Here is a 19,436-nt window from a genome sequence, read left to right as displayed (position 1 = left end):
GAGGAATCTTCTGGTTCAAGGTGGAGTTTGAGCCTCTGCAGAGTGTGAAGGTGGGACACAGAGCTCTGTATGTATTTCCAGTGGATGAAATGGTTTAAATGTTGTATGGTTTTAAAGGAAGCTTTTAAAATCACAATATAGGGCCTCCCTGGTGGCACAGGGGTTAAAGTCTTAGCGCTATCAAGCGGTCGCCAGCCACTGTGGTCTGAGTTTGATCCTTGGCCAGGGAACTGACCCATGTGGCGCAGCAGACCTCTCCTCTGCTGCTCCCCTCAGCACTGTATCAGTGGATCCCCCTGCTCTGCTCCCCACTCTGTCTCTGGTGAGTCCTCTCACCCCCCACACCTGACCTGCACCCCAATCTTGTATGTGTAAATAAATAAAATAAATCTTAATTAAATAAATAAATAAATCATAATATAATACAGGAAAGTACATACTAAAATGTGCAGCAAGATGGATTTTCATAAGGAAACTACAAAAGTCTCACCCGCCAAATATGAAATAAAATATTACCTGCGCATTGGAAGTGTCTTCTCATGCTACTTCGTATGACAACACAGAGGTTGTCAGAGGGAAGGAAATGATTCAGTGGAGGCTTCACGTTGTTAGGCCTTGCAATGTTGCTACTGTCAGGAAGGAGGTGTTTTCTCTGCCTCTTAGGCTTTAAAATGTACATATAAGACTTATTAGGACAGATCACGAGGAATCAGGTGCTACCATCATTTCTCCTTTTTTAAATACAACCACCAGGACACTTAAAACCCAAGTAGGGTTTTTTCGCTTTCCGTGCCATGTGTATCTATAGGGGTTGGATTTGGTCTATGGGGATATTGGAGCTGGGCCAAGGACAAAAGTGGGAACGTCAGCTGCAGGTGTGACTGGGGGCTGAGGGGAGGCCGAGAAGGCATGGATAACCTAGACCTGTGCCCCTGTGAGCCCCACAGCATTGGACGAAATGGTCATCAGTGTCCGAGACCCAATGTGAATAACCTCGGCACACTCTGTCCCCTCCTGCGCTAAGGAATCTGTGTTCTAAATGACACATCACTCAGATGGCTGCCCAGAGGCAGGTTGAGTACAGTTTGTACACAGGGTAAGACCTGACCTGGGTTCAGAGGGAGAAGGGGCAGCATAGTGACTGGGTCCTCCCCACCCCCCATTCTATATCCTGGGCGTGGCTGTGGGGCTGTGATTGGAAGCGCTGGCTCTACTCTCTCCCTTCCCCCACACCACCTGAGGCTCTGATACAGATAAGAGAAACTTAAAACTAAAGCTTCAGTGCCGCCTGCTGGGAGAAGGACATTGGGTATCCCAATGTGCAGACACAGGAAATACCATTAAAAGATTAAAAATCAGGGCCGCCCTGGTGGTGCAGGGGGTTAAGCACAGCACTATGAGGCTACCTGCAGCCTCTGCAGCAGTTCGATCCCCGGCCGGCCAGGAAGCTACCCACATGGTGTATCAGACCTCTTCTGTCTGGCCCGCTGCTCCCCTCAGCAGTGAATTTCAGTCAGTCTGCCTGTTCTGTTCCCCACTCAGTCTCTGGTGAATCCTCTCACCACCGCCCCACACCTCTGGCTTGTACCCCAGTTTTTGTATGCATAAATAAATAAATCTTTAAAAAAAAAAACCCAGCAATGTGGAATTGAAGAAAAAGAGAGATGAACCTCCAGGTAGCAAACATAAAGACAGAAATTTGTGACAGAAGTTAAGATAGTTATGATGAAGATACTTCACAAATTGGAAGACAGCAAGGAAGGGCAACTCATTGGACTCTGGAAGGAGATTAAGGACCAGAAGAACTCCAACGAAGATGCTGAGTGTAAAAAAATTAAAAACCTTAGTAGAGATCCTAATAAGAGAAATTTGAGAAATGAAATGAAGATTTGTAGAAAACAGTAAATGTTTTAGTGAAAGAATTAGTGAAACTGAAGACAGAAATTTAGGAATGACTAGTAGAAGAGGAGAGAATAAGATTCAAAAAATAAAGTGCAAGAACTATCAGACCCCAGTAGGAAAGGAGATACAAAAAATAATAGGTATCCCAGAAAAGGGAGAAAGGAACTGAGAACATACTTAAAGGAATAATAGCTGAGTGAAAAAGTTATGTAAAAAAGTAACATCTGAAAACTTCCCAAACCTAGCGATAGAAGTAAACATGCAGTAGAACATCTAAGGCAGCAGAAAATGTAGAGCAAGAGAGAGTGGAATGACATCCAATATTATAAAAGGTAGAAATAGCCAGTCCCAACTCCTCCACCTCACACAATGATCCAATATGATGGAGAAATAAAGGCTTCCTCAGACCAAACAAAGGAAAAATAAGTGAAGGAGAGTCCACCACCCAAATTGCCTCATGGGAAAGTATGATACATGGAATATTCTACATGGAAAGAGAAAACATAAGTACACAAAACTTGAGTTAGTTGACAATTGGAAGGCAGACTCCGACTGTTGCAACTCTATTGAAGCATAAGGAATAAGAGTGCATTATAACAAAAGTTAAAGAAAAAGAATTAAAACAGTCCTAGTCACTTCAAGTTGACAGTGATCTCGTAGTAAAAAGGGTAAATAGGAGACCAAAAAAGCATTAAGTTGAGGACAAAAGAATGGCTGGCGTTTGGAAGAGAGGAGAGTAAAAACTTTTGCAAATGTGGTCTATTTTTGAAAAACCAGGGATCGATCTGAAAGCTGTTCTCAAGAAGACTTTTGAGATCCATCTAGTGAACTGGTAAGGTCACACCAGTGGCTTTTTATCCTGTCTCCTTTCCCTTAAATTTCACTTTAAAACTCATACATCTCCAGTAATTTCTGTTCTTGGGATCTCTCTGTCTCTTGGGTCTTTTAATTTTTTTATTTTTTAAAAAGATTTATTTTTTTATGCATACAAGAACTGGGGTACAGGCCGAGGAGTGGGGGGTGAACTTGTATGCAGTTCTTTATGCATACAAGAACTGGGGTACAGAGACAGAGTGGGAAGCAGAACAGACAGATCGACTGAAATCCACTGCTGAGGGGAGCAGCGGGGAGACAGGAGAGGTCTGCTGTGCCCTGTGGATTTCTCTCTGGCCAGCCAGGGATCTAACTCATGCTGCAGTGGCTTCGGACAGTTTCACAGGTTGCGTCTTAACCCCTTGCACCACCAGGGAGGCCCCTTTTAGTTTTTTAATAAATATTTTAGGATGGCATTCTGCTCCTAAGCCAGTGTCTTAGAAATACGACTATTGGGCCTCCCCGGTGGCGCAGCAGTTGAGCGCTGGGTTGTGAACCTGCCCGCGGCCTCTACGGCGTTGGTTCGATCCCTGGCTGCTCCCCGGCCACCAGAGGAGGGTCCCACATGGCGCGCAGACCTCTCCTGCCGCCCGCTGCTCCCCTCAGCAGTGTACTCCGGTCCTTCTGCCTGCTCTGCTCCCCGCTCTGGCTCTGGTGAATTCTCTCACCCTCCCGTGCTTCTGGCTGTACCCAGTGCATGTGTAAACAAAACAAACAAACAAACAAAATAAATAAATAAACATGCCTCTATTAAAAAAAAAAAGAAAAAAAAAGAAATACGACTATTATGGGAATTGAGAATGTTAGTCCTAATAAAACGGGGAAGTAGGTTCAGGTGTGCTGTTGTGAAATCGAACCAGTAAAAAGACTGTCGTAAACACATGAATGCTGCTCTCTGTGGTGAGAACCAGTTCTGTTGAGTCATGTATGTGTTGACTGACAATTCGTTTCTCTTCCCTTTAAGAACACGAGAAAGGTCGGCACTCTAAACCCATTAAGGCAAGGAAAAAACAATTGTTCAGAGACCAGATAGATTTTTGTTTTCTGTGTTCTTTGGGTATTGTGTGGCTGACTATGCAGAGGATGCTCTGTGTGTGTGTGCATGTGTGTCCCCGGCACTAGAAGAGATTATATGTTTGTTTCTATGGCAGGGGAACAACTCTTAAAGTTGAGGTGTCTGTACATGGCCCGGCAGGATGGGCGTGTGCTGGTCAATTCCACTTACTCAGATATCAGGAGGATCTGACAGATGTAGGCCTTTTTTAAAAAAAATTTCTTTATTTATGCACACAAGAGCTGGGGTACAGGCCAGAGGTGTGTATGTGTGTGGGGAGGGAGTGAGAGGATTCACCAGAGACAGAGTGGGAAGCAGAACAGACAGATTGACTGAAACACACTGCTGAGGGGAGCAGCGGGGAGACAGGAGAGGTCTGCTGCGCCATGTGGGTTGCTCCCTGGCCGCAAGGGATCGAACTTGGGCAGCAGTGGCTGCGGATAACCTGGCAGCGCTGTCTTTAACCCTGTGCTACCTGGGAGACCCCACAGACATGGGCCTTTTAAGAAATAGACAGGAGTTTAATTTTTGCCCTGTGGAGCTGGCACAAGCGCAGTCACAGGAGCTGAACAGAATGATGGGGCCCCAGGGGTGTGCGTGAGGCCGCAGACCGCAGCCCCATGGCAGCGCCTGAAAGCCTGACCTTCGGGGGAGCCCCACAGGGGTTTCTGGAGGCAGGCGCCACTGCCTGCCTCCAAGCTGTCTCCCCGAATCTGCAGAACAGGTGGTTTTCAGACGCCTCGTGGGTTTCTGCTGTCTTTAGCTCCCGCTGATACCGCTTTTCCTGAGCAAAATTAAGAACAACTCCCGGCTTGACCCTTCCGTGCCCTGAGCCAGGGGATGCCAGGTCCGCAGCTGCCGAAGGGCGGGCGGGTGAGCACCAGGCAGTCGGGCGACCCGGCGCGTTCTGGATCTTGAAGTCCAAGAACCGGCTGGAGCCCAAGCCCGGGCCCGTCCGGCGTCCCCGGCGGCGCTGCGTGGCGGGTATGGCCCCTGGCTCCCCGCGCAGCCCCTTTCCAGCCGGGCCCCGGGCCGCGCACCCGGGAGGGCGTTGCGCACAGAGGGCGCTGCGCGCTCTGCAGGGGCGCAGACCCCCGGCGGCCCTGCTCTCGGGGACTGGGGTGCGGGGCTCGCGGGGGCGCAGGGGGTCGTGGGGAGAGCGGGGTGGGGTGGGGCCTGCGAGTGGAGGAGCTGTGCCTCCGGCCAGGGGCTCCCAGTGTCCCCCGCCCGGCTGTGCCTCCTGGATGCGCTCCGAGGATGGTGCCCCACGCGGGTCCGGAGATGGGGCGTCGAGAGCGGCGGGGCTCTGGGGAGGCCAGGCCCCCGGAGTAAGGTGAGGACCGTCGCTCTGGCCCACGCCAGTCTGTTCCTGGCAAGGGAAGAGCTTTCCCAAGGGGCGCTTTCCCAAGGGCCCCCCAACGCTCTGCAGTAGCTCCAGGGCTTCCTCATGCTCCCCAGAGGAGATCCCAGCAGCCTCCCTGGAGAGGGTCATGGAGGCCCGCTAGCCGCTTAGCGGGCACCACCTAATCCTCTTGGCCCCACCCAGTGCGGCCTCGCCCAGCTCCACCCACCCGGGCACACCCTGCCGCCCACCCACCCTGTCGCATTTATAAGGGTGCGCTTGGAGGCCCGGCGCCCACTGAGGTTTCCGCTCCGGTCCCACTGGCTTCGGCTCAGCCTCTGAACCCGACGCAGTGGCCCTTGATGTGCCCCCACCGTCCGGTAAGTGCTGGGTGACCCCCCCTGCAGGAGGCGGGTGCGAGCCCAGGGGCTGCTGGAAACAGATGCTCAGGATGAGGGGGGAGAGCCGCCTCCCCACTAAAGCTTTTGCAGAGCTCATGATGGGTACTTCAGACTTGAGTCTCGTAGATGGGGTGATTGCTGTATGAAACTCCCTACACCCAGCAACTGTGTGTGTGGCTAGTTCTAGTCGTTGGCTCAGTTCAGAAAAAAAAAAGTGGTAAAATACATCTAATATAAAATTTACCAATTTAACCATTTTAAAATGTACGGTTGCCTTGTTAAATATATTTGTGCTGTTCTCAACCAATCTCCAGAGCCCTTTTCACTGCACAACTGAAGCTCTGTCTCTATTCACCGGAACCTCACATTCTCCTCGCCTGCCCTACCACCATTCTATTTCCATTCTGAGACCCTGACGGCCGGAGTCTTTCTCCGAGTGCAGCCGCACAGCATTTTGGTCTTTGGCGAGGGACTAAGCTCAGTAGCCTGATGTCTTCTGGGTTCAGCCGGGTCGGAGGCCGCCTCAGAAACTCCTTCCTGAAGACTGATGTGTTCCTTTCTCTGCACACACGGAGTCTGCTCACCCCTTCCTGGTGGGGAGTGGGGTTGTTTTTAGGCTTTACCTGTTGGGAATAGTGCTTTGAGGCACGTGGGTGGAGAGAAGCCCCTTTGAGGCCCAGAAAGTTGGCTCTTAGGGTAATTCTATGTAGGAACCGCCCTACATTTTCCACAGCAGCCGCGCCATTTACACTCCTGTGAACTGTGCAGGGGCTCGTTGGCAGCATCTTAAAAAGAAGAAAAGAGGCCCAGGGCAGGAAATGTGTGTCTGCAGAGCGGTGTAGTGGGGAACATTGCGCCCCAACACAGATAGTGGGGGTGGTGGTTTGATCTTAGTTTACTGGCTCTTGAAGCCTTGTTCTTCACCCAAAGTTAACCTTGTTGGAGCTGAAGCCCCAGAGGATAACTTGGCTCAGCCTTGCCCACAGAGGTGTGGTGAGGAGACACCCTGTGCCCCAAGGAGTAGGACACAATGGAATTAAGCCTGGGTGATCAAGCACCTACCAAGTGCCGCCATGTACTAGATGTTTTAGATTGATGCTATCAAGCAACCCTTGCTTTAACTTTGAAGCATGTTAAACATCTTATCTATGTTTGAAGATCCCTCCCTGGACGCTGGAGAGCTTCCCCAGTGTGTCCTTGCACCCCCAGGTAATCAATTAATACAAGCACTGGGTACAGTCAGAAGCGCAGGAGGGTGAGAGAATTCACCAGAGCCAGAGCGGGGAGCAGAACAGGCAGACTGATGAAGTACACTGCTGAGGGGAGCAGTGGGCTGCAGGAGAGGTCTGCACGCCATGTGGGACCCTTGCCGGCGGCCGGGGATCGAACCAGCGCTGCAGAGGCTGCGGGCAGCTTCGCAACCCAGCACTCAACCCCAGACTCCGTGGTGTCAGGGACTGTGTCCCCGCACCCAGGTGCATAGGCATCTTGGTGACTTTCGGTCCCCTTTTTTCTCTTTCTCCGCAGATCTTACTTCGATAGTTCCTCAAGCCCATGAAGATGCTGTGTCAGACTCTTCACCAGTTTGGCCAGAAGTTGGTCCGCAGGCGGCCCCTGGAGCCGAGAGAGGGGTCGGAGAGCCGCTTGGCCCGCTGCCTCAGCACCCTGGATCTGGTGGCCCTGGGCGTGGGCAGCACCCTGGGGGCAGGGGTGTACGTCCTGGCCGGCGAGGTGGCCAGGGAGAAAGCGGGCCCCGCCATCGTCCTCTGCTTCCTGCTGGCCGCCCTGTCTTCGGCGCTGTCCGGGCTCTGCTACGCGGAGTTCGGCGCCCGGGTGCCGTGTTCCGGCTCTGCGTACCTCTACAGCTACGTGACGGTGGGCCAGCTGAGCGCCTTCATCACTGGCTGGAACCTCATCCTCTCCTACGTCATCAGTGAGTCATGGGGCCGGGGGAAGGTGTGGGGGACACCAGGGAGTTAAGATCAGGAAAAGAATCGGGGAGCTGGGCAGCCGTAGCGGTCCTCCCGGTTCCCGAGCATGTTACCCCCTTGCGAGAGCTGTGGGTGATCATGCGGGAAACCCCAACTCATGCTGCGCACCCCTGTCCTGCCCTTCTTGCCTGACTGGAGCAAGAATGAGGAAGAAGAGGGAACTGCGGGCAGTGGGGAAGAGTATTTGTGGGCGAGGGGGTGACAAGCGTTAGGAGCCCCATTCCCATATGTCACTGACCTCTCCTCAGCTCCCCCGTGAGACTCCCTGCTTCACCTGCCTGAAATGTTCAGCCTCATCTGCCAGCCCTTTCTGTTCCGCTTTCCCGTTTTCCAGTCCTGCGTACTTCTTTATTTCTTGTTTTAGCACTGAAAGAATTTGGGTTTTTTGTTTTTTAAATTAATTAATCAATTAATACAAGCACTGGGTACAGTTCAGAAGCACAGGAGGGTGAGAGAATTCACCAGAGCCAGAGCGGGGAGCAGAACAGGCAGACTGACGAAATACGCTGCTGAGGGGAGCAGTGGGTGGCAGGAGAGGTCTGCGCGCCATGTGGGACCCTTGCCGGCGGCCGGGGATCGAACTGGTGCTGCAGAGGCTGCAGGCAGCTTCGCAACCCAGCACTCAACCGCTGCGCCACCCGGAAGGCCCTGAAAGATTTTGTTTTTTTAATTTTGCCATATATCAGTTTCTCGATTCTGTAAACCATTTGTATCTTCTCTCCTTACCCCATGAAAAGATTCTCTTCAAGGTTAGGTATTTTGTTTCCCCCCAAATATATACAAGTTGTGTGTTGTCAAGTGCTGGAGACCAGCTCCAGCTAGAAGTCATTTCAGGGATCTCAGAAAGGAGAGGACAGAGTCGGTGAAATCTTTTCTCTTTCTCTCGGAGGGCTGAGGGGAAGTGGAGCGAGGTAGGAGTGAGGAAGACACAGACACCTTAGTTCATGCAAGTGTCTCCTGCTGAGGGTCTCAGCGGGTCTTTATTTATACCTTAAGGCGAGCAGTGGGATTACATCAGTGTACGCACTGAGGCAGAACAGAAACAATACATATTTTCTCATGAACATGCAAAGACTCCCTAGGTCTCACACCTAAAGGGCAATTCTCTGGTAACCTTGAGAACAATTAGTTTCCTAGGTACAGCTCATTTACTAACATGATCAACCATACAGGACAGCACAGTATTTGTCAGCAATTAAACTTTCCCAGTTACAAAGTGGGTGCAAAATTCCTATTCTATATTTAATTACTAAAATCAGTCTATCTCCTAGCACTCAATTAACTTGGTTAATATATTGATTAATTCAAAGTGGTCTGAAACAACTCATCAAATTTAAGTAAGTTCTGAAGTCTAACTCCTGACTAGAAATTCCTAACCTCCACACGGCCTGTGAACTATTGACCTCTTGCAAACACCAGGAAAAGTACTGCTGGTGCAAACATGCACCCCGTGTCAGGCTATGGCTTCCAAGCACAGTTGGTTCAGGGCAGCTTGTTCTCCATAGTTCTCAGGGCTGGAACATTTCTTTCCTAACTATACCTTTTGCATTATTTACTTTCTATGATACTAATTCAGGTGCAAGAATAACAAATCAATTAATGTCTAGGTCTGAATTGAATTTTCATATGCCAATTAATGACTAACTAACTTCTGCATTAACCAAGAACAAAGAGGAGAGCTTTAGCAGGCGTTGCAATGGAGACTCCCTAGTTCAGATCTTCTTTGGGAAGTGCAAGAACTCCCCTCTTCTGGGAAGTACAACTTTCCCTCTTCAGGGGAGCACAGGAACTTCCCGCTTCTCGGGAGTCTCCCCCAATGCCCGGACCATGTCAAGAGACAGCATGGGAGGCGCAGCCTGCCACAGTCAAGGATGCCCCTCTCCTATCTGCAGATGCTGCCATTGTGGCCAGGGCCTGGAGCACCACCTTTGACCACCTGATTGGAAGCCACATCTCCAGTGCCCTGGAGGGAAGCCTCTCTCTGCATTTACCTCATCCTCTGGCCAAGTACCCAGACTTTTTTGCCCTGGGCCTGGTGCTGCTGCTCACTGGTGAGGCAGGGGTCTGCACTAGGCTGGGGACTTGGGGTGTGGAAGGGATTAGGGTGGGGGTGGTTTGGAGTTGGCCACCATGGATTGGAGACAGAGAAAGGGTCTGTGGTGGGAGAGATGGAAGACAAGTCAGGCCCCTTATTAGCACTGATCACTTTGATGACATTCTGGGCTGGATTCTATTGTGCGGGCAACTCTTGGGCAGCTCTTCTGGGCATTGCAGGTTTTTTTTAATCATTGTAGGATGCTGAGCATCGTCCCTGGTCTCCACTCACTGGATGCTGGCCACACCCACTACCCTAGTGACAGCCAGACTTTCTAGTCACAACCAAATGCCACGTGGGAGGCGAATTTGCCTCTAGTAAGAAACGATGAATTAGAATGACAACATTTTCCTCTGTACTGAGACCAAAGATGTTTGTAATTGTGTTAATAGTCACATAAAACCCAACCCTATTCTCCCCAGACTTACTGCAGTAGAACTGACTTTTAGTGGGGTGTAAATTGTAAAGGTACAGAGTGATTATTTGATATATGTAAGGTATACAATTTAGTGGCAGTAAGGACCTTCACATTGTCATGTGAACATCACTTCAATCTGGTTCCAGAACCTTCTCATCAACTCAAAGGTAACCCTGTACTCATCAGCATTCACTGCTCGTTCTGCTTCCCCTGGTAACCACCAGTCTGCTTACTTCTCTGTGGGTTTAACGGATGTTGGATGTTTCATATTCCACCTCCCGCACAGGAATACTGGCTCTGGGAGGCAGAGAATCCGCTCTGGTCACCAAAATCTTCACGGGTCTGAACCTCTTGGTTCTGGGCTTCGTCATCACCTCCGGCTTCATAAAGGGAGATGTGCACCACTGGCGGCTCACGGAGCGGGACTACAAGTCGGCCGCTGAGCACAATCACACCTCCAGGTTAGGGGTCACTGGGCCACACTGGTGGCTGTGGGGGTGCAGGGTCGGGAATGTGGTGGGGAAGGAGATGTAGGCCGGGGACCAGGTGATGGGGGGGATGGAGCCGAAGGCTCCGGGGTGACCCCAGGAGAGAGGGTTGAGCACCCCCATGTTTTCCCTCCCTGCAGCTTGGGCCCTCTGGGCTCTGGAGGGTTTGTACCTTTTGGCTTTGATGGGATTCTCCGAGGAGCAGCCACCTGTTTCTACGCCTTCATTGGTTTCGAGTGCATCGCCACCACGGGTAACAGTCGTTCTGTGTCACATGAGTGCGCTGGGCCCAGCCTGCCGTGTCTGGGGCCGAGGGGCTGGACGGCAGCCTGGTCCGGGATGGATGGACAGAGGCTTCTGTTCTAACGTGTTTCCTTCTGCCCGTCCTGCAGGAGAAGAGGCTCGAAATCCTCAGCGGTCCATCCCCCTGAGCATCGGCATCTCACTCTTCATCTGCTCTTTGCTATTTCTTGGGGTCTCAGCGGCTCTCACGCTGATGGTGCCCTACTACCAGATTCGCCCTGACAGCCCCCTGCCCGAGGCATTCCTCAAGATTGGGTGGGGCCCTGCCAGATACGCAGTGGCTGTTGGCACCCTCTGTGCGCTCTCCTCCAGGTCAGTGTCAGCTTCCTCCCGGGGGGCCTGAGATGCTGGGGTCCAGCCCTAGGCTTGGAGAGGAGAGGGAGACACCGTAGTCCACGCGGGCTGCCCGGCAGGCGCCCTGGTCTGTCCTGCTCCCACGTGTCCTGACACACGCTCCCTTTCCCCGCCAGCCTCCTGGGGTCTATGTTCCCTATGCCCCGGGTGATCCACGCGATGGCAGAGGACGGGCTCCTTTTCCGGGGACTCGCCCGCATCCATGACCGCACCCGTACCCCCGTTGTGGCTACCATAGTCTCAGGAATTCTTGCAGGTAAGTAACAGAAGCCCACTCCTCCTGTGGTCAGTTTCCTACATGCGCCGATGTCCAGTAGTTCTCACCCCTCCCTGCCCTGTCTGTGCCCTGTTTCCAGCACTCATGGCGTTTCTCTTCGAGCTCACTGGCCTCGTGGACCTCACAATCACTGGCAGCTTGTTTGCTAATGGACTCTTGGCCTTCTCTGTTCTTGTGCTCAGGTGAGTCTGATTGGAGGGATGTGTTGGACCCTTTGGGGCTGACTGGGGCTAATCCTCTCTACCTTCCTGCCTTCTCGTAAGTGGTGCTGTTATGCTTAGGGTGGGGAAAAGATATCAGTTCCCCTCTCTGATGTTGGGTGAGGAGGGCTGGCTTTAACCTTGCCTTAACACATCTCATTCAGATACCAACCAGAGCAGAATGAGAAAATGGAAGTGGAAATGATTGTCTTGAAACCTAAAGTTGACGGGCATTCTTTGGAATCTGTACCTGAAGCTGGAACCTCCAAGACCCTAAAGAGTCTGTGTAAACCTCTGAGTGCTGCTCCCACTCTGAAATCTGGCCAGATTGTCTATGGATGTGCCTTACTGCTTGGTGAGCAGTGGAATTTATTTTTGGAGTATTCTAAAATTGACAGCATGGGGTGGGGGTGTGTGACTTCGGCAGCAAAGGAAGAGTTTTAGAGAATACAGTCCTTATGGGTGGTTTTGGAGTGGGACTAAAGCCAGAACTTGACATATGGCTTCTGATTTTTGACCTGCTCTCCATCTTGACCTTTGCAGTCCTCCTGCTGACGTTTTTATGCCTGATACTGTCCCAACTGTCCAGTCATCTGTCCTCTGGAGAGCCAGCATTTATAGTAGGGACCGGGCTGCTGCTTGTGGTCATTTTCAGGATCACTGTCATCATTTGGAGACAGCCCCAGAACCCCACTCCTCTTTACTTCAAGGTAGGTGGCCTTCTGTCCCTAACTTCCACTTGCGTGGAGAGCTCTCTGCATGCCTTGAGGACTAAACATTCTTTGCTGGACCAGGTGAGAAAAGGATCCTTGATCAAGTCAATGGGTCATTCCCTGATCCACATGCAATTGCTGGTTCACCTGCCAATTTTTATCCCCGAGGAAACATGTCACGGGATACCCAGTATGAGTGGGCAGGGAGTGCACACCCTGAACAGAACTGGGGTCTTCTTCCCACCAGGGGGAGGACATCTTCCATGGAGAGATCTGCGTGTGTTCATTGCACTGACTTCTTCCACAGGTGCCTGCTGTGCCTGTCATCCCACTGTTAAGCATCTTTGTGAATATTTACCTGGTGATGCAGATGACTGCTGGGACCTGGGCCCAATATTGCATCTGGATGGTGATTGGTAAGTGACTTTGTGTGTCACAGGCCTCTTGAGTGATAGAACCCAACCCTCTTTCAACACTGCTACCTTTGCCCAAAGCTGTCTCACATGCCATAACCTGCCTCTCATTTCTTATTTCCCTAACTAGGATTTGCCATATACTTTGGATATGGGGTTCAACACAGCTTGGAGAAGGAAAGTGATCAACATGTACCAGTCTCCATTTCCAAAGCTTTTGACAAATACATGCCCAATGAGGAATTTGTTTAGCTGGAAGAATATATGCTATGCTGAGTCCCTCTTACCTGGCAGTACCTTCTGGTTCAAGAGTTTGAACTTGGGTGGGGTATCTGGTGGGATTTATAATGAACCCTGTATTTATTTTCAGTGGACAAAATGCATTGTCTGTTGTACAGTTTTATTTATTTATTTTTTGTTGGACAGTTTTAAAATAAATTTTAAAAGCATAAAATATATACAAAATAGTACTTACTTCCCATTGTAGGGCAAGTCCAATTTTAAAAGGTGAGTACAATGTAACCTGCACTCAAAGGAAGAAATAAAACATTATCTACTTATAATAAGTGTCTTTTTGCACCTGCTTCTTTCAAAAACACAGATTATCAAGTGAGAAGGAAATGCAGGTTTCAACTTAGCTATCTAAAGTTGCATTTTATTTTTTAATTTTTAAAAATTTTTAAAGAAGATTTATTTATTTATGCATGCAAGAGCTGGGGTACAGGCAGAGGTGTCGTGGGTAAGAGACAGTGGAGAACAGAACAGGCGGACTGACTGAAATCCACTGCTGAGGGCAGCATCGGGGAGACAGGAGGGGTCTGCTGCACCATGTGGGTAGCTCCCTGGGCGGGGATTGAACTCGTGCTGCAGTAACTGGTGATGGCTTCATAGTGCTGCATCTTAACCCCTTGCACCACCAGGGAGAACCCCTGATTATTCAATTTATTCCCAAGTGCAGCAAGTAGATGAGGGAGAAGCCTGAAACTCTCGCCTCCTCCACGAACAAAAGCCATGCTCCCCCTGCTTTTCCGCCGCTGCCCGGGGTGCAGGTTTAACCGTCCCCAAATTCCCAATGGGCCCGGCCATCTCCCCTCCTCGGCCCCAGAAGCACATCAGGTCTTCAGACAACACAGCTCATCACCCGGAAGAACAAACGCCCTTTGTGGCGCCCAACAGGCGGGGCAGAGGCTCGTGGAAAACGCAGTCAGCGTTGCCATGGCCGTTCCCGCAAGGGGTTCTGGGAAGGCGTCTTCCGGGTTCCCGATGCGCAGGCGCGGCCCGCTCCAATGGCTCCTACATTTTCGGAGCCGGCTTCACGCTTCCTGGTCGTGAGGGTTTGCTGGGGGCGATGGGGGGCGCTCAAAGCGGGGCGGAGAGGGCGGGAGGCTGAGGACAGGAGTGCAGGCGTGGGGGCGAAGGTGAAGCCCCATTTGGGGTCATAGTCGGTTTGGGAGCAGAAAGCCGGGTGGTTTTGGGGCGCAGGTCCCCACGCAGGTGTGAGTCATGGGCCTGGGTAGGTCCGGGGGAGGATTGGGGGCTCGGGGCTCCTCAATCCAAGGGCCAGCGCCTGGGTGCGTTCCGTTATAATTTCCCAGACGAGGATGGACGTTACTGCGCCCAGTTGTGCTTCCAGCAGCTTTAGGGCTGGGCGGTGGCGTCTAAGACTGAGAATCCCAGAAGGCTGAGAACCCAGCGAGGCGGGCTGGGGCTGCAGAGAGGGCGAGGTGGAGGCCGGTGTCTGCAGTCGAGTTCCTGCTCTGCCTGCCAGGAAGCGACCAGAGCGAGGTGCCCGGTGCATGGGCGACGGGCGGGCATCTGTAAGGTGCGAGCTCTAGGCCTGACAGTGAGGTGCCAGACCCAGAAGAAACTGCTGGGAAGTGGATGTGAACCTGGCCTTGCAGTGAGGAGGTGTCTGGACCCCACTTGCGCGTTGTGGTGCTTCCCGCTCCTGTGCGATTGTACAGAAAGGTGCACAATTCCTAGTGTTCAGGGTCTGAGCTTTGTAAGGGATATTTGGGCTCTGGGCCATGGTCCGTGCTGGGTGATGACCTCCTTGAGACAGAGTGGGGAGCAGAATCGGCGGATCTACTGAAATCCACTGCTGAGGGGAGCAGCAGGAGACAGGAGAGGTCTGCTGTGTCATGTGGGTCAGCTCCCTGGCTGGGAATCGAACTGGTGCTGCAGTGGCTGGGGATAGCTTCATAATGCTGCGTCTTAACCCCTTGCGCCACCAGGAAGGCCCCAGAAATCTTTTTTTAATGTCTTTGATTTTCTAGCCTATGCGGTTTATTTTGTTTAAGTGTTTTATCCTTAATCTCTCTTTTTTAAATGCAACTTTTTTATTTTTATTTTTCTTTATTTTTCTTTTTTTAATAATAAATTTTATTTTTATATTCCCCATACAATTGCAACCCCCCCATTCTGACCCCAATCCCTCCCCTCCCGCCCCCCACCCCCAAAAAAGTGTCTCTGGTTCATAGTTTTTTGTTGATTTTGATTTTCACTTTCTTATAGTTATTCATTTTCCTGGTCCCTTATTTAAGTTTTCTAGATTCCTGCTATGAGTGAGACCATTAAATGCAACTTTTTAAAATGCAACTAATTTCTCTTTAAATGTTTTCCTTTAGCTATTCGTGGGATTTAACTGGCTGTCAGGTCGTGCCTTGCATTTGCTGCTTTCTATATAGTTAATTGCTCTTGACTCTCAAAGCATTTGTCATTGAATTTTTCTGTAAGAATCAGAACAACCTTTCAGTCTTAATGAGATAAAAGGGACAAATGATTTATGAGTTTCCTAATCCTGGAAAACAACAGATTTCTAGAAATCTCATTATTCCCTTTCTTCCCTGTAGTCACTCTGGCTTCCTTTCCTGCTGTGCTCATCATTTTCTATAGTGCTTTGTCACAGGCCGTGACTAGTATGGAGAAACACTGCTCAGTTCCCCCTCCCTCTTTCTAAAACTAATTCCAGGAGGTGAACATTATTCGACTTAGTATCAGTTGTGTTACTTATGTGCCAGTAGGTACATCAGTACCAGGGATCAGAAGTCATGTTAGGATGATTTATTGAGCCACTGGATACCAAAAATCTCTGTTTCCTTGCTCAGCTTCTTTGTTGATTGTTTTTATTCAATTACTGTGCCAATTCATTTAACAGTTAGGTCAGCAATAAAGTTTCTCTATATGCGAAAACACAAAAGAATGAACGTCCAGACTTGCAGTTCTTCTCATTCAGGCTGATGCATACAACTGAGGAGAAATGTGCCATTGCAGGAGATGGTGACCTTTGAGGACGTGGCTGTGAACTTCACCCAGGAGGAGTGGCAGGACCTGGATGATGGCGACAGGACCCTTTACATGGAGGTAATGCTGAACATCTACCGAAGCCCGGTGTCATTGGGTGAGTGAAACCCCAAGTAACTTACTAGCTAGTGCAAGCACTGTTGTTTCCATTGGTAAATGTAAAAACTGTCTGAAATTAGATGTTATTTACATTTACAATTGCAGTCTAAGAAAAACATGGCTGCTTCCCTCTCTAATAAGAGATTCCAATTCGCCCTTCATTCTACAACACTAAAAATCTGCTGTTGTTCTTTTTTTTTTTTTAAAGATTTATTTATTTATTTATACAAGCACTGGGTACAGTCAGAATCGCTGGAGGGTGAGAGAATTCACCAGAGCCAGAGCGGGGAGCAGAGCAGGCAGAAGGACCAAAGTACACTGCTGAGGGGAGCAGCGGGCAGCAGGAGAGGACTGTGCGCCATGTGGACCATGTGGGACCCTCCTCCAGTGGCCAGGGAGCAGCCCGGGAATTGAACCAGCGCTGCAGAGGCTGCGGGCAGCTTCACAACCCAGCGCTCAACCGCTGCGCCACCGGGGAGGCCCTGTTGTCATAACTCATAGTCTGTGAAACTTAGGGAGGTTGGTTATCAAAAAGCCCACATTATTTCATAGCAGCAGGACTTTGTGGAAGCTCTCCTGCCTGCTAGTAACTATGCAGTTGCCTCTTTCTCTTTCTCCTTTTCCTAATGAGCGTGTCTTTTAAAATGTAAAAACAACAACAGGGCTTTGCATCACCAAACCTGAGGTGATCATCAGAATGGAGCAAGGAACAGTGCCAGGGTCTGAAAAAGGACCCCCAAATCAGAGCCACTAGGGTCAGTTGGTACGAACTAGCCTGGAAGTTGGGAAGAGGGGAACCCAGCAGATGTTAGCCATACTGAGCTGTATTTCCTATATTGGCTTTCCCAGTTGCAAATCACAGGACAGTTAGTCTCCACGTATCACACACATTCATTATTCTGTTTCTTAAGTGTGGCCTCACATATAAATCCCTCTACTCCCCATTTTTATTTAATGAACATAAATTTTCTTAGGTTACACAAAATCCAATCACTGATTGATTGCCTCCTCTTGTGGTATGTTGATCAGTCACTTTCTCTGCATTCTCTGTTTCTTCCATTTCTATATTTTCATGGTCTGTTTTTTTTTCTTTTTTAAAATTTGTTTATACAAAAACCAGGGTACAGGACAGATGTGAGGGAGGGTGCGAGAATCCACCAGAGACAAAGTGGGGAACAGAATAGGCAGACTGACAAAATACATTACCGAAGGGAGCAGCGGGCACTACAGGAGAGGTCTGCTGCGCCATGTGGGACCCTCATCGGCCAGCGGAATCAAACCGGTGCTGCAGAGGCTTCGGACAGCTCCACAGCACTGCGCTCAACTGCCTGCGCCACCAGGAGAAGCCCCTTCATTTTTTTTTAAAGATTAATTTATTGGGCCTCCAGTGGCACCAGGGGTTAAGATACAACCTCTGAAGATGTCCACAGCCTCTGCAGCACGAGTTCAATCGCTGGCCCACCAGGGAGCAACCCACATGGCACAGCCTCACCTGCCTCACCTGCCTCTCCTGCCTCACCTGCTGCTCCCCTCAGCAGTGTACTTTGGTTAATCTGCCTGTTCTGTTCCCAATTCTGTCTCAGGTGAATCCTCTCACCCCCCACACCTCTGACCTGTACCCCAGCTCTTGTATGCATAAATAAAGAAATCTTAAAAAAAGATTAACTTATTTATGCATACAAAAGGTGGGTGCAGGCCAGGGATGCAGGGGTGAGAGGATTCACCAGAGACAGAGCAGGGATTGGAACAGGCGGATCTACTGAAATAACACTGCTAAGGGGAGCAGCGGTCAAGACAGGAGAGGTCTGCTATGCCATGTGGGTCACTTCCCTGCTGGGGATTGAACTTGTGCTGCAGTGGCTGCAGATAGCTTCGTAGTGCTGTGTCTTAACCACTTGTGCCACCAGGGAGGTCCCAGTAATGTCCTTCATTTTATGGAGCCTTTATTCTGGTGAGAAAAGTGAAAAATCCACATGTTAAATAAGGAAATAACAGTCACAAAGAATATATAACTAGGATGTGGGAAACAATGATGGGATGTTATTTTAGAAAGTGGCACTTTCTAAAGTATTTCAGTCAATCTGCCTGTCCCCCACTCTGTCTCTGGCAAATTCTCTCAACCCTCCCCGCCCCCACCTCTGGCCTGTACCCCAGCTCTGGTATGCATAAATAAGTAAATCTTTTTTTTTTTTTTAAAGAATTGGGTAAAGAAATGATAGGTGCAAAGCTCTGAACTGATACCTACAACTAGAGAATGGGTGAATTTATAGATTGAAATTTCGTCATGAATTGGAAATGAGAAAAACAAATTTTTTTTGCTTCTGATTAAAATACCTTAATATAATTTGTTGTGTTAAGTTATTAGGACTAAGGGCCTCCCTGGTGGCGCAAGGGGTTAAGATGCAACCTATGAGGCTGTTCGCTGCCTCTGCAGCTTGAGTTTGATCCCCAGCACCCCCCCCCCCCCGCCAGCCAGGTAATTACCCACATGGTGCAGCAGACCTCTCCTGCCTCTCCCGCTGCTCCCCTCAGCAGTGTACTTGGGTGAATCTGCCTGTTTTGTTCCCCACTCTGTCTCTGTCTCCTCACCCCCACCTCTGGCCTGTACCCCAGCTCTTGTATGCATAAATAAATAAATCTTTAAAAAATTTATAGGGGTAATATATGTATATATTACCATAGCAAAACCCATTTATTAATTTTATAAAAATCTTGTGCTAGTCATATAAATGGTAACTTTATCTGTGTTTTGCATTCCACAAAAAAGTAAAGTGTTGTTAATACATATGGTATTTTTGTCTCCTTTCAGATGTTCAGAATGTGGATAACCTGATTGAAACCAATCTGGAAAATTGGGATAGGCATATTTTTAATGTACTCAACAGGAGTCAAACATCAATTAATGGGAGAAATGACTTAGTAAAAACATATAATTAAAGCTCTACCCATATTTTGAAACATATTATAAAAAATTGGAACTTACTCAGGAGTGGTGCCTTAAGACTTTACCATACACAAGAAGTTGTTTTACCATGGTGACCCTGTTGAGATTCATGATGGAAGGATATGTGAGAGTCGTGATATAACCTTGAGATCTCTTAAATATCCTGAGTATTCTAGTCTCCATCAGATGGTTCAGATGCTTCAGCAGCATTCTGGACTAGGGAATGCCTTTAACAAGGAGGCAGTGATCTTTACAGATAGGAGGGC

General features: G+C 49.6%; 2 protein-coding genes across 2 annotated transcripts; both read left to right on the top strand.

Annotated features, from left to right (window-relative positions):
• Nucleotides 1-25: 25 nt before the first annotated feature.
• On the top strand, nt 26-13,260 carry LOC119250469 (cationic amino acid transporter 3-like). The gene is made up of 12 exons (XM_037518205.2): nt 26-50; nt 7,100-7,505; nt 9,456-9,614; nt 10,363-10,537; nt 10,705-10,817; nt 10,957-11,179; nt 11,338-11,477; nt 11,578-11,680; nt 11,863-12,053; nt 12,242-12,408; nt 12,719-12,827; nt 12,955-13,260. The coding sequence occupies exons 2-12, from the start codon at nt 7,127-7,129 to the stop codon at nt 13,074-13,076; spliced, it is 1,881 nt and encodes a 626-aa protein (XP_037374102.1). The 5' UTR covers nt 26-50; nt 7,100-7,126; the 3' UTR covers nt 13,077-13,260.
• A 765-nt stretch (nt 13,261-14,025) lies between these two features.
• On the top strand, nt 14,026-19,199 carry LOC119249711 (zinc finger protein 1 homolog). The gene is made up of 4 exons (XM_054697375.1): nt 14,026-14,158; nt 14,593-14,646; nt 16,098-16,224; nt 19,036-19,199. Exons 1-4 carry the CDS (start codon nt 14,111-14,113, stop codon nt 19,161-19,163), a joined length of 357 nt encoding a protein of 118 aa, XP_054553350.1. The 5' UTR covers nt 14,026-14,110; the 3' UTR covers nt 19,164-19,199.
• The last annotated feature ends 237 nt before the right edge of the window (nt 19,200-19,436 follow it).

Source organism: Talpa occidentalis, unplaced genomic scaffold (genome assembly GCF_014898055.3).
Source record: "Talpa occidentalis isolate TD23 unplaced genomic scaffold, MPIMG_talOcc4v2.1 talOcc4.17, whole genome shotgun sequence".
In the NCBI taxonomy this organism is placed as follows: Eukaryota; Metazoa; Chordata; class Mammalia; order Eulipotyphla; family Talpidae; genus Talpa; species Talpa occidentalis.
This window is presented reverse-complemented; position numbering and strand designations above follow the sequence as displayed.